Source organism: Haliotis asinina, chromosome 16, assembly GCF_037392515.1.
Source record: "Haliotis asinina isolate JCU_RB_2024 chromosome 16, JCU_Hal_asi_v2, whole genome shotgun sequence".
Lineage (NCBI taxonomy): Eukaryota > Metazoa > Mollusca > Gastropoda > Lepetellida > Haliotidae > Haliotis > Haliotis asinina.
Genome location: NC_090295.1, coordinates 8697897 through 8713025, shown reverse-complemented (window position 1 = coordinate 8713025; position 15129 = coordinate 8697897). Strand labels below are relative to the sequence as shown.

Genomic DNA, 15129 nt, shown 5'->3' with positions numbered 1-15129 from the left:
TTTGGCTCAATGGATGCCGATTCCGAGTACTGAATGTCTAAAACGCGTTTTTATTGATTTTTGTACACATCATTATTGCGTGACATTGTGTGTGGCAGGATCAATCGACAGAAAATAGCAAAGAACGATAACTCTGTCGAAACGCGCACCTGCCCAGTGCCCATTGTTCTGGAAATTCATTTCCTGGATAATTTGGTCAGCGATCCCTTAGTTTATGTTGAATTTGTGGACAGTATGTACACACATTTGACCAATTAAATCCATTATGAAAGTTATGAAGTCATTGCTGTTGTTTTAATGCAGAAAAATAGCGTCGAAAGGGCGAACTGATCACGGGGAGCAGCTCCCGTTTTGAAATATTATGGCGGACGGGGTTGGTCGCTTGATGTATATGTAAATATTTGGTCAAACGTAGGCCTTATTGGCATCGTTTCATCGACGCATCATTATTTTGTATCAAATATGGCATATAAACTTAATTTCATATTTTATACACCTGTTTTCACCATGTCTTCTATAATATATATTGTGAAAAAATAATCGTTTCAATATATTATGAACAGGGAGCAAGCATGCGTAACGGCACATTTTATTCAGGAAATGATGAGGAATTGACACCGACTGGTTCATGAGTCGCGATATTTGTAATGCAAATTGTGGAGTGGATTATCGATGAATATGAGAAACTATTGTTAATAGGATGCAGATCGTTTTCAGAATCTGTTTTCAAACGACTCCGTTGAACAGAAATTAAACATGGTATGCCCTCACATTCTGTGAATATTTATGCAAGAGGAAAGTTTATGTTCTGGGCTCCACTCCACATTCAGTGTGTGAGGAGTTTGTCATGATTTTTGTAATTATCACAATTATATTATTGAAAAGCTAATTGTTATGAAAATTACATCATAGACCATAAACCTAAATTATGTTTCGATAACATTAACATGTTTTTTTAATCCATGAAATATACAGACTTACAGCAACATGGGACCAATAAAACTGAAGTCCCTCATGCATGCTGAATAACTATACGGATGAGTGATTATCACGTTCGCGAATGGTTTGCACAGTATGTTATGCACAATGAATGCACACGGCAACGTGTCGCAGAAATGTAGATGTTCAGATGTATAATAAACGATGTGAAAGCATTTTCGACACATTGAATAACAATTTCCATCTAAGTGAGTGAATATTGTTTTACGGCACAATTAGCAGTATTCCACAAAAAGGTACCCCCTGCACAGTGACTGAGTGAGTTTAGTTTTGCGCATCACTCAGCAATATTCCAGCTAAATGACCTCGACCTGTAAATAATCGATTTTGGACCAGACAATCAAAATGATGCATGAGCATCGACCCGCGCATTTGGGAACTGATGGCATGTCAACTAAATCAGCGAGTCTGACCATCCGATCCCGTTAGTCTCCTCTTACGACAAGCTTCTTCGCCTTTTATGGCAAGCATGGATTGCTGAAGGCCTATTCTACCCCGGAAAGTCACACCCTTCAGTGTTTGCAAAACTTTAATTTGCCGGTTGGCCATCAGTGTCTGCTGCAGAGTACAGGCTTTAAAATCTATTGGCCCCGAATGAAATCTACTGGCCCATTTTGTCACAGTCAAACCAATAAAAACAAAATAGATTACACTGTAACAATTTCTACAAAATCAGTTCGTTAACGCAGAATGTTCCATTCCTTTGAGCAAAGCCTTGGAATACCAGGACGTGAAACTGTAAGTTATCGTAACATTGGGGATCATGGTAGATTCCCGAATACAAATTTTGGAAAGATTCCACTTGAAAAAAAATGACAAATAATTTACTGAAGGACACAAGGGCCTGCAGATGTTTGAAACTTCCGGTCCGATACAATAACAACCGGCGCTGGGCCTACGGGCCGGCGATTATTTCGAACGCTGACACCACTTCCAGTCTCTGGCTATCGCGTATACCATAATTATACCCCAAGTTCCACCCAGTCACGTCTGTAATGCAAACGTCATTCGTCAAGTCACTGGATTAACAGTGCCATGTATGAAACTGAGCCATTGTATTGAGAGTAACAGTTAGTAGGTACCGTAGAGGGTTAGACAGCGCGTACAAAGTTTGAACCAAACGACGTGTTTGATTTACTTCACTCAAACATCCTGCGATCGCCCATAGTGAGTATGTGTTTTCGCCGTATTTAGCAGTATTCTAGCAATGGCCACCTGCAATGGGCTCCATACACTATACCCATGTAGGGATTCGAACCCGGACCTTTGGCGTAACGCGTGAACGCTTTAACCACCAGGCTACCCAACAATACCAGAGTTCTTTCACACTGATATCATGGTCAGTTTACTCGTTTCATGAACTCAGATACAACGTTTGAGTCAACGAGGGAGTGACTTTATCCCACTTTGAGCAAGTTGTATGTTTGTAATCAAATGAATCAACAAAACAAAGTAAACAGGTATTCGTATCAGGAGATACAACGATTGGCAGTTTGTGAAACGATCTATACTCAGTTGGGATACAGTGACATCCTTGAACTAAACGCGTCGGCTCTGTGACCTGCAGGTCATGACCACTGATATAGACGTTATTAAACAACAAACAAACATTGATCAATTAAAGAATACCTTGATTTTGAGACGACCCTTATCAACCTGCACACCGCCGTATCAGTTAGCACGAGGCTTCCTCGGTGCATTGGATGTGACAATGCAATCAGTTCTAACTGATGATCTGATCATTATAACCTTTATACAACACACATAGCATCTCAGTATTTGAAGGGCAATACTTTGCACCATCTGGAGGCAAGGTGAAATCAAAACGCCCTTTTCACAGCACCAGTGTTTACAAATCAATAAACTTGCGTATTTTTAATGCATCATTTCGGATGACTCAGTATAAATTAAGTGTAACAGATAGTGGAATTAATTATGTGAAAGATGAGATTATATTCTACTTAAAAACCTTTTGCTTTGGGTGAGAACAATTCGTTACAAGAAGAAGCGATGAGATAGCTTTATGGTTCAAGGTTGATTCCCCTTAAGGGTACAGTGTACAGACCCCATTCCAGCTGATCGTGTTCGCCCAACAACGAGTGATATTGATTAAAACGGAGTAAAATCCAACTCCTTACATGAAATATGCAAACTATCGTTTCCATGATTTACGCGTGATATGTGTGAACTATCTCTGCGTCCGTAAGTTAAGTAAGGTGTGTTTTCACTGACGTATGTACACCCTATGAACCTGAATATTACTCTGGAACACATGCAGCTTTCATTGGGATTTCTTCATGGGTTTGTGGTCAAAGGGAGATAACCACTCGTATGCGTTGCGATGGACGTCGCATAAGGACATTTTTGACAGTATTTCAGTTAAATTACGGCGTGTCAGCTTTAAACTGGAATGGAAACCGGAATGATAAAGATCTATGACTTTTTATAATTTTGATGCAACCGAACAGCACGGGTTTGAACTGATAAACCCAGGAAGAAGAAAAGAACAAAAGTTTCTGTAGTAAGACGTGGTGATTCCTGTGGAACGTCGAAGTTCTTTCAGAAATCCACTGAGCTATAATGCCAGTAAAGAAAGAAAGAAAATCTGGCTGACACGACTGAGCGAGTGAGTGAGTGAGTAAGGATTTCTTCGTGGTGGACACCAGAAATGATTTTGTGCTTCACAAAATCTACCCATGTGGAGAATGTAAGCTGGGTATTTCGGTGTGACGAGCAAACGCTTTGACCACTAGGCTACTCAACCACCCTTGTAATGTGTTGGGCCATTCCGTTGTGTCCGTGATGCTGCCAGAAAGCGGGGTAAAACCAACTCAACTAATGTAATAGGTACAGAAAAGTACCTTAATACACTGACCAGCAAAAGAAAGTTTACATTTAAAAATGGATTTGACTGAACATTACCAGACGTTGTTAAAACCGTGCACGGCTTAAAACCGCCGCCGCAACACTGCACGTTGAGTCACACAACGCAGTTATGAAATTTTTATCAAATACATCACCGTCTTGTACGTTTCATTTGTGGCCACCTTCAAACATGAGGTGTACTTTCTTTTCCCAAGCGGTCTATATGCTAACAGGGAGTGGTTATATACTTACGATACTTACCCAAACCATATTTGTTTATGTCACTTTTATATTGTAGGTATTGAGTACTAGTTCGACAGGTTTGCCACACACGCAAATGCGCACGTACACACCTGCTCGGAACAATCTATACAGTGAGTGTGTATGCCACATTTAGCAACATTCCAGCAATGAGAAATGAGCTGTACACATTGTAACCATGTGAGGAATCGAACCATGTCTTCGACGGGACGAGCGGACGCCATATCCATTCTATTACCCCACCGACCCTGTACACACAGAGGCACACTCAGCATACACGTCAAGCTATATCCGATCTTAGGCACGTTTAAGGTGTTTCTCTGTTGGGTGCATGGCATTCAAGCAGGTTTGCATCCAAGAGATGGTCCGTGAGGTGTTGGTCTAGACTGTGTCCCTTTCTTTGCCCCAGAACGAGATTTATGTCCATACTGCCTGTAAGGCTAACGCCCAAAATGAAACAAGGTTAGATTTTAACAGGTTCTGAATGTTTCACATGAGTGGATGCGATTCAGTTTCAATGTTGTCATAACGCCCATACGGCGCTGGATTTGGTTTTAGTCCTACAAAGGGTCCTGACACAAAATTTCGAACTCGAAGCAAACTTTCTCTATTTGCCTACTTAACATCGAGGTTTAAAGTACACGTTGAGTATGCTATACCTAAAGGCATAAAATATACTCATGCGCAAAAGTAACGCAAGTCAAGTATAAATAATATATGTATGTAATTTTCAACATTACTTACAAGAAATTCGAACAGGATCAGATAGACAAAGCAGTTGAGGAAAGACATTTCACTGGCTACCAAGACCGATGACATTATTAAGTTTTCAAAAGGTAAAAGGGCTGACAAGAACGGATCCTGCTAGTGTTGATCGGAAGTGTGCCGATCTTGTCGAGGGATGGTGACCCATGAACCACCGTTCCAACTGGTTTCTTTCAATATGCGTTAAAAGTGGCATTGTTGAACTAACAAGGAGTGATCGACCCAGTGGTGGTGACAATTCGTGCATGTTCGAGTTCACGATGAGTGTGTGCATGATCCCAACATGTTCACTGGCATGGAGCGTTTTGGTGATTCTCTTTGATGATGTGTTTTAAATCAACCACTTCCAAGACACTGACACCCACCAAAGTCACTCCTACCACAAACTATATAATAGATTATAGTATGGTCTACCACCAGTAAATGTGTTACAACCCACAGGGGCCCCTTCATGCTTGTTTAAAAAGTGAATTAAATTGAATAATGTCATTGATTTTATTGCAATGTTTATAAATATACTATTCCGAATTTGTTCTCCTTTCACGATTGATAAACAGATTCATAGCTCACGTTGGTGACTTTTAGGCGAAATCAAATTTCGTTTCTTGAGTCTTCGTGATTTTGCATACAGCCTGTCCTCAAGATGGCTGCGCCCTTGGATAAAGTCATGTGCGTTGTTAGCAGTCAATTACTTCGGTGGTTTAGACGATGTCATCCCGTTGGTGCACAGTTGCGATCATCAGTTTGCAACAGGACACCTGCTTTGCAAGGTTGCATTGATTGTATTATACTTTAGTGTGTATTACTTGACAATTTGCTTTTGGTAAAGCCCGTTCGTCTGCTGTTTCTCTGAAATCAAGAGTGTTACAGTAGCACTATTGAGATCGTGGTCTTACAGGGTAAAGTATGGCATCATACCCTGTATATCGTCCATATGAAATAACGCATATAAGGGACGTACGGCAGACTCAAACGACACTCTTATTGCACTACATTTTACTTTACTGTCATGTACCCTACACATTTTTTCTAACGGCCCTCCATAGCAAAACACATTTCTGCTGCAAGCGGATGTCAGATCTCAAGTTCAAACTCACACTCACGTATCTGACAAATGACCAAAGCGGCCCTCACAATACAGTACACTGTAAACTCGTTCAACAGAAACCATTATAAGTCAATCACACTCACACTAGGTGAGAACGCTCATATGTAACAAGTTTATGACGATATGGCCCTGATGACTCTAAGACAATAATGTCTTATAAATTCACATGTACAAAACACACTAATGACAAACCTGCTACATCTCGAAAACCTACCCAGATACAAAATATTCTATACATTCACAGAACATCCTAACCAAAACCTGTTGCAGTGACTGACACGGAAAATAAAGCATTTTTACACAGGGCAGTGTGCGTCAAAATGTCAGGTTGATAATTTTCTTCCCAATGACGATTTACTCTATACTTGTGGCTTAAATAAGGGTTTCATTACAAATTCTCGGGCTGCACAAGTTTTTCCCATAGGCCTCTCGGACACATTCAAGCTCAGTGTGTTTCACGAGTGAGTCTTGTACCCAGAACTAACTAATGTATTCAGTCGAACATGCACAAAGATTTTCCGGGAATGTTTACCACCGGAACAATTGTGTTCGGGCTAATGTTCAGCCAAAACTTCATTACACATAAGATGAGCACTGTGCGAAATAACTGCTGGCGCACAGGCCGATGGCTAACAAAAATCCAGTCAGGCTAGTAAGTCACAACAGTCACTGGTCTGATTGTCTAGTGAATTTTTGTGGAATAAAGCTGTAAATAAATCACTTTCTAATGCTTGTTATATTACAACACACTTCTAAATCATATAAAATTGTGGCCTGATTGAAATGGTCATCATATTAGCAGCTTAAGGATGAAACCCGACATTCAAATTTTGGAACAGTGAATTAGATTGTTGCAGTGTTTGCCCTGACACAGACAACCTCTGTATTTGACATGTTGATGCCAAGTTATCTCAAATTTAGAAGCTTTCGTCATTGTTAATGCAATGCTACTGCACCTTTAGTTCAGATCATATAAACATGTAATTTGCTGTTGTTTTAAAACTACTTACTTTATTGTTTGCCAGTTAACTGCTCAGTGCTGTTTAAATACCTGACCTGCCTTACCTAGTTTTTAATCGTTATTAAATAATTGCAGCTGATGTCTTGATGAAAGTTCAGACTGATGTTGACATGTCCATGGCTCCTTCTCATGACAACAGGGAGTCATGATAATTCCTAAATTTTCACACCCAGGGCAAACACTGTTGTTGGCAAGTAATTTTCAGACATTGCTAACCAGACCGGTGATACAGATTTGGAAACACTGTTTTGCACACTGTCTATGGGTTTTAATCACATTATGGTTCTATTAACATAGCCTTTTCAGGCTTTATACTTTTAATTTTCCTAAAATTTTCCTGACATGCTTGTTCATGCTTCACTGCTTTTGATTTTAGGGTTAGTTGTCTGAGTATGAGCTCGCCTCATCACCATTAAACTGTGTAAAGCATTGACTTAATACCAAATATTTATGTCTACATACTATAGTTGTTACTTTTGTTGAAGGTATCGTTGTGGGCTCAGGTGCGTTTCTGTATATAGAAATGTACCTTAAACAAAGTGAAAATACAGACAGGTACACACTGCGATACCACAACCCCAAACCGCACTGTATGTAGTTGTTCCTGTTCACCTACTCAGGGATGAGAATTTTCCTTCAATACGCGGAATTCTGTGTATTTGATGGCTCTGGTGTTGTTCATGATATATATTATATTCTTTCAATTAACACGACTCTTTTTAAGAGATTACTAGCCCATTTTCCTCTTTTGTCACTCACACCCATTCTCATACCTGACTAATTATAAGTGGTATTGTGTATTGTGAAATTTTCATTACTCTGTATGTTCTTTTTTTTAAAACACAAGCAAATATATTTCTGAAACAACAGTTTGTTTCTCATATGAACTGATTTAATTTTTAGCTCTTTTTTTGTGTGTTTCTTTCAGCTGCCTTCTGTTCTTCAAGTCAGCAAGAGGAGAAAGATCCGTTCCAAGTCTTTTTGAATAGTGACATCCAGAAACTACTCAGAAGAATCACTGGTTTTGATATAATGAAGATCACTCAGCCTAAACCCACAACTCTCTCCAAACCTAAGTACAAGCTTTTGACAGATGAAGAACTGGAGCAGGTCAGTATGGTGATTCCCGTGATTGGCAAAGGTCGACACTATAAAATTATGGTTTTACGTGAGTCACATTTGTATCCAGTACACACAAATGTACAGACTGGACACAGAACAAATAATTTACTGTGTCCAAAGGGCCGCAATTTTTGATAGATTAAAAAGTGATAAGTGAAATACAGCTTGGGAAGTTTAGCACCTGTTAATGAGTTGTAGATTCAGTCACACTTGTTCTTACAGGCACTCATTCTTATAGTGGACAAATGTCAAAATTACCTTTTTTAAATTGCAATAAAAACTTCAAATAAAAGTGACGCACTGATGCCCAAGAAACATTTCACTTTTTTTAATTTAGCCCTATTGTTTACACACTGAAAAAATTAAAGATAGAAAGAAGCTTGATATGATATTGTGATTCTCAATATATAATTATTTGTGCATGGTTTGTAGATAGGACAAAAGGCGCTGAGACGAGCCAAGCAGCGCCTTCAAATGCCCCCATATATGAGGATGAGACGGCCAATCTCAGAAGTGTTGACACAAGATCCAGATCTTGAGGGATTAGAGACATCCAAACTGGTATTTACAGACATCACCTTTGGTGTGTCCGACAGGGTGAGTGAATCACAGTGTGTCATTGATAAGTAATTTTGTGTGAAGCATTTAAGCTGGCAACTCCAGGCATAGTTCCTCGAGGGAAAACATCTTTACTTCTTAATGATACAAGTGGGTCATGTTTTGGTATTTACTGTTGAAATCAGCTGGGATGAGACTGGCAGCTGACACCTTGCCTTGCATGTCCAATGAACATGCTCTAGCACTAGCTGTGCCCTGCATGTGTGCTGCTCAAGAGGTGGAACACATGGTTCATGCTGACAAACAATGTTATTCTTCACAGCGATCATTCGTAGCCTAATGGATAAAATCGCCAAGCTAGTAAGCGAAGGGCTGCAGGTTTGAAACCTTGTGTGGGCACTATATGTTGCAGGTTTTCAATAACGTGATAATTTGCAATCACATTCAGCGATAGTAGGACAAAGTTATATCAGTCTTCAAAACAAGTAATAACTGAAGGCCAAGGGCTATTCCTCAGAAAATCCCTGAACAGAGGGACAAATTGAAGTAATGTCCTGAGGCAGAGGGACAATATTGAAGTAATGTCCTGAGGCAGAGGGACAATATTGAAGTAATGTCCTGAGGCAGAGGGACAATATTGAAGTAATGTCCTGAGGCAGAGGGACGATATTTAAGTAATGCTCCCTAATTGATGGAACTTTGGGATATGACTAGGAATACTGCATTTCAAGAACAAGTGATGTCAATTGAGTAAGTGAGTGAGTTTAGTTTTACAGTGCTCAAAATTCCAGCCATATGGGGGTGGTCTGTAAGTAATTGAGCTTGGATGAGACAGTCCACTGATAAACAGCATGAGCATCGATCTGCGCAGTTGGGAACTGATGACATGTGTCAACCATGTCAGTGAGCCTGACCATCCGATCCTGTTGGTCATCTCTTATGACAAGCATGGTCGCCTTATATGGCAAGCATGCATTGTTGAAGGCCTATTCTTTCCCAGAAACTGCATGAATCAATGTTACTGGAGGTTCATAATTATTGGTATTTGAGGGCTGCAGTGTTTCAGTTCAATTCATCGAAAGTCAAATCTGACATCTTATCACCATTATCACTATTTTGATTCGATGTCTGATTACCTACTTAAATTATTTCACAGCCAAAGTATAATTTTGACTCCACCTCAAGCAGTGTGAAAAGTAACGCCAGGCCAATTATCCAGTGAGAATTGTTCTTAGCAGACATCGCAAAGTTATCAATGGATTTCATACTGAAAAGGCTGACTCCGAGAATTAAATGAAATCTGATGTTTTTACTGGCATGAAGAATTGAATTGAACATGGTCGATTTGAGAGAGGTCCAGTAGTGAAAATGAAATCCAATTGAGGATGTGGGTGTATCATTGCAGCCCTAGTTGTTATGGCAGGTGATGTAGTTGTCATCTTTATAATAATGTACAGTAATCATGTACATATTCATGCTGTTGTAGAGTCGTTTGATTGTTGTCCGTGATCCAAACGGAACTTTGAGAAAGGCATCATGGGAAGAACGAGACAAGATCAACCAGATCTACAACCCTCGCGAAGGAAGGATGCTGGTGATGCCACAGATGTTTCTGGATGAAAACCTTGAGGTGAGAAAACTGAGTTGATTCTTGCACCTTCACCAGCTGGTATTCCCAAGCTCCCAGACACCATCTGTGTATCTGCTCTGTGACAATGAAAGTGAGATGAGATCTAGGGGAGATAATTACAAATTAGTTCATGTGATCTGGGGGTGGTGGGATAGCCTCATAGATTAAATCATTTGTTTGTGAGGTCGAAGATTAGGGTTTGATTTCCCACATGGAAGCAATATTGGAAGCTGAATATTGCTGAAAGCAGTGTAAAACCTTAATCACCTATATTAAGTGTTCTATACTGTGTTTTTAAAACCAAAAGAAAGCAAATTCAAGCTAAGCGTAAGATATATGCTTGATACTCAGATTTCAGTAAAGTATGTGTGTCTGTATTTGGTTGCAGAATTTGTTGAAGAAGAAGAAATATACTTACATTCTGGACAGGGCATGTGTTCAGTTTGAGCCAGATCACCCAGACTACATCAGGGTACGTACAGAGTTATTGCCCTTTGTTCAGCCATCTTCAGTGACACCAACATTTGATTAAATTCAAACTTGCCCTATTTTAATGATGTAAAGTTGTTTCCAGTCTGAACAAGCAATCCTTACATGGACAACAGAAACAAAAAATGACTACATTTGACAGTGCTTATGAGAACCTCTTCGTCATCTCTCTCACTCTTGAAGCCACTCTTACCTAAAACCTTTTCAACACTACCCTTGAGCATTGTGGATGAACTGTTTGCTTGTCATTTCAAAGATCCAGGTTTGATTCCCCCACAAGGGGAATGCTGCTAAAAGCAATGTTATACCAGACCCATTCACTCACTCGACACTTCCCTTTACTGAGGTTCTTACTGTTTTAGATTACTCACAGATGTTACCAGTCTATCCATGATCTGCGAGACTATCATGACCTCCGATCTACAAGGCATTTTGGACCAATGGCCTTTCATTTAGTCTGGAACAAACAGATAGACTACCTGCTGATTGACATGCTGTTGAGAAACCTGTGAGTATATGTCTAACTTCGGTTAGTGTAAACCATGGTAGGTTAGATCACTGACACTGAGCATTTGGGGTGGAATCCCAGTCAGAACTCAACCCCCAATATCTTGAATCGTTAGGCTAAATTAAAAATGTGAAATGTTTCTGGGGCATCGGTGTGTTACTTTTATTTGTGCTTGTAGCAATTTTTTATTGCCAGTTTAAAAAAAATAATTTTGACTTGGCCGCATCCCGATCATTTGTCCATTATAAGAATGAATGTCTGTAATAATGAATGTGACTGAATCTACTACTCATTAACATGTGCTAAACTTCACAAGCTGTATTTCTGAGAGAAAAAAAAAGTGTTCTGCCTGTGTCACTGTTTTTTCTATAAAAAATTAAAACAAATTCCTACTACCCTTGTCACTTTTGAAAAAATGTGCCCGAGAAACGTTTATTTTACCTGAGAGAATGTAACCTCAAATATAACATGTTACATCGGTATTGTTATTATTTTTCCAGAGCTCATGATGCTGCCTACTTGGTGAACATTTACAACCTTGTACATACACAGACAGCATCTGCCATTTACTGCAGTGACAATCATGTAGAGGATGTTGTCAAGGTATGTAATATTGTCTATGTACCTACGTTCTCATGCATTCAAACTCTGGTGAAGATGTAGGTTAGAACTGATCTCCAGTGACTAACCCCTGCTTGTCATAAGAAGCGACCAACACATTGTCACATGTCATTGCATTGCATTTTTGTAGATTTATGTTCATGATGTTGATCACTTGATTGTCTGGTCCAGACTTGATTATTTCAGGGATGAGAATTTTCTGCAAATTCGCTGGTGAGTGAGTGAGTTTAGTTTTACGCCACACCCAGCAATATTCCAGCTATGTGGCGGCAATCTAGAAATAACTGAGTCTGGACCAGACAATCCAGTGAGCATCGATCTGTGCAGTCGGGAACTGATGACATGTGCCAACCAAGTCAGCGAGTGTGACCACCCAATCCTGTTAGTCGCCTCTTAGGACAAGCATAGTCACCTTTTATGGCAAGCATGGGTTGCTGAAAGGCTATTCTACCCTGGGACCTTCACGGGTCGAATCCACTGGTGTCATTCATGATATATGTTATAGTGATTCAATTAACATAACCCCAAAGATGCCCATACCATTTCCTCTTTTAACACACATACCTATTCTCGTTCCTGTTATTTACAGACTGCTGTCATATAGCGATAATATTGCCAAGTGTCGCGTAAAACTAGACTGACTCTCGTGCATATACTCAGGTTTGGGACCAAGGTTAAAATTGCTCTCTACCATCCAGTGCTAATCAGAGGCAACAACTAAACATTCCTGGGCCTAGATTTTCGAGGCTCTCTTAGTGCTAAGATAGTCGTATGCTAATGTTAATGAATGGCACTTACGACTGTCTTAGCGCTAAGAGAACTTTGAAAATCTGGGCACTGGTTGTCAGTTTACTATACCTACTCTTATGAGTGACAGGAATGAGAGTAGGTGTGCTGGGGATACGATTTAGCTTGTGCAGGATTCAGTCAGGTCCTGACCCATTGTTTAAGGTGGTAACCATACTGACAACTGGGATTTGGTGGGCTGAGGGGTGCTCTATGAAACTGTACATATGTTTGAAGGACAGGATTCAATGTAGCTTCAAATGAGAATGAACTGCTCTGAGTGAGGTAGGATTTGTATGTGAATATATCATTCTGTTGTAAATGTTCATGTTATGCTTTCGCACAAATATACTATAAATATCATATAATTACTGCCACGTATGAATCTTTTGCATGAGAGATTAGTAGCTTATGTGTGGGTGTGATACGTGATATGGAAGTGAAAAATGCATCATAGATACTCTCACAAGCTGGTTATTTTTCCAGGTGTACCTTGAGCATGATTGTAGACACAAAGCGGAACTGGAACTGGCGATCCAGAGTGTGGACCCAGAGAAGGCGAGGACAGCCAAGGCAGAGGCCATCAGGAGATACACCACACTATACCCGAGAAGTAAACCCAGCCCTGTCACAACTGAAACCCAATGATATAATATCAAAACTGTTGATATGGATAATTTGGATAACAAGGGTGCTTTACTGGATGGAGTGTACCAGTCATATGTGCCAAGTTGACTCCTCCAGACTGTCTGGTGGCCGTGCCTAGACTGTTGGACTGGTGAAGTTTGTATGAAAACTCTGTTGTGATTGTATATGTCTCTGTAGTGTTATATTATAGGAAATACGTCAATCACCTGCTTTTTGTTGTCTTATTAAATGCTGGACTCTTTTCCTCAAATTCAGCCATTTGTGACTAACTTGTGATATTCCGGGACAAGCCAAATAGTGTCTCGTGCCCTCTGGAAGGATTTCATATTGGCATACAAACATCAGACCTGCTTAAACAAAAACAATAACTCTGCTTCTGTTTGATTCCAATGTTTCTTAATATCACCAACACACTCATATTTTGTTTTTTTGTTTTTAGTTATTTTAGAGGGCTTATACATTCTTGATACAACTAAAAGAACGAGAAAAACATGTTGATTAAAGGCATATTCTGAAGTAATTATAACCAGATGTTCACCTTATAATTCCAATTATTTTTCTGAAAAATGTTTAATAATTGCAAATGGGATTTGTTTTATTGAATATGAAGATAAAATTTATAAAAAGTCTATGTTATATACCAAACCAGAAACTCAAAAATCACTATAAAATTATTATTTCTCAAACTGAACATTCATGTAACCGTGTAACCTTGTAACCGTGCTGTCATACCCCAAGTGGAATTTTAATTGAATTCACACAAAAATAATGTCAGACTAAAACTACCCAGAGATGTGAAATATAGCCCGAGTGTTTTAGCTTAAAACTGATTATTTGCATACACATATAATATTATTTATTTTTTTCGAACTGGTAGCGATTTATGATTACATTTCCTAAAACTGTTTGAAACGCCCATACAAGCAGCACAAGCCCGCAAGGTCGTAAGAAATACACTCAGTTGGACCAATGAGAGCAGTTATGTCAACAAAGTCGGTGCGTGTGTTTGAATCGCTTAGCGTCTATCGTATGATTCTTATTAAAGATTGCACATTAGACCGCACAATTCTGTTAGGTATGCTCTGAGTACTTTCAGTATGTACCTACTTTTCAGGATTTTGTAAACAATAACATAATGCCATAAACGATTTAAGCAGTCGGGATTATTTTTTGCAAAGCACCGCAACCAATGCGAGCTATCTGATTGGTTTGTTGTATTTTGCACATAACAAGCATCCACGTGGGGAGAGTCTTCTTGGAGGTTACGGAAAGGAGCGACTGCTTACAACTTTTCTAAAAAAATGTCATTCTATATTCAATTTCAAATTGCATGTACAGAGTGACATGTATTGGTATTTACATCATCACGTTGGTGTGAAATTGTGTTCACAAATGAGGGTGTACATATACAGGTAAGTAGGAGCCAGGTGAAAAAGCGAGCAAAACAACTAAATTTATTGTTTTTCATTGCAATAAACCTGTCGATATAGCACATGTCCTTAAGTAACTTGGGAATATTCTGCAAAGGATATATCTTGCTGGAAAGAGATGCTTTCAAACTTCTTTGGAATCTGCCCAGATCCAGCCTTAGACGAATTCCAGCCAACAAAGCAGATCTTGTCCTTTTTCTTTAAGGATTTTTTCATTGCATTTTCTGTGCCTTTTGACAGCAAAGTGATTGGCAAAATTAAGGGAAAAGCATGCTAGGTGTGCAAGCCTGGCCACTGAAATGTCTCCCTTACATTCTA

At 39.4% G+C, this 15129-nt stretch overlaps 1 protein-coding gene across 1 annotated transcript; it reads left to right on the top strand.

The window, feature by feature from the left end:
* The first annotated feature begins 5512 nt into the window (after nt 1-5512).
* On the top strand, nt 5513-14869 carry LOC137267611 (small ribosomal subunit protein mS22-like). Its single transcript, XM_067802099.1, has 8 exons — nt 5513-5660; nt 7948-8129; nt 8574-8738; nt 10186-10329; nt 10718-10801; nt 11181-11326; nt 11827-11929; nt 13220-14869. The coding sequence occupies exons 1-8, from the start codon at nt 5534-5536 to the stop codon at nt 13379-13381; spliced, it is 1113 nt and encodes a 370-aa protein (XP_067658200.1). The 5' UTR covers nt 5513-5533; the 3' UTR covers nt 13382-14869.
* Nucleotides 14870-15129: the final 260 nt, after the last annotated feature.

What these genes read in the sequence shown, in the direction of transcription:
- LOC137267611 (XM_067802099.1), top strand. Translation starts at nt 5,534, where the DNA reads ATGGCTGCGCCCTTGGATAAAGTCATGTGCGTTGTTAGCAGTCAATTA. An exon ending in CAGGACACCTGCTTTGCAAG is followed by an intron (nt 5,661 to 7,947) that starts GTTGCATTGATT and finishes TGTTTCTTTCAG; the next exon opens with CTGCCTTCTGTTCTTCAAGT. An exon ending in CAGATGAAGAACTGGAGCAG is followed by an intron (nt 8,130 to 8,573) that starts GTCAGTATGGTG and finishes CATGGTTTGTAG; the next exon opens with ATAGGACAAAAGGCGCTGAG.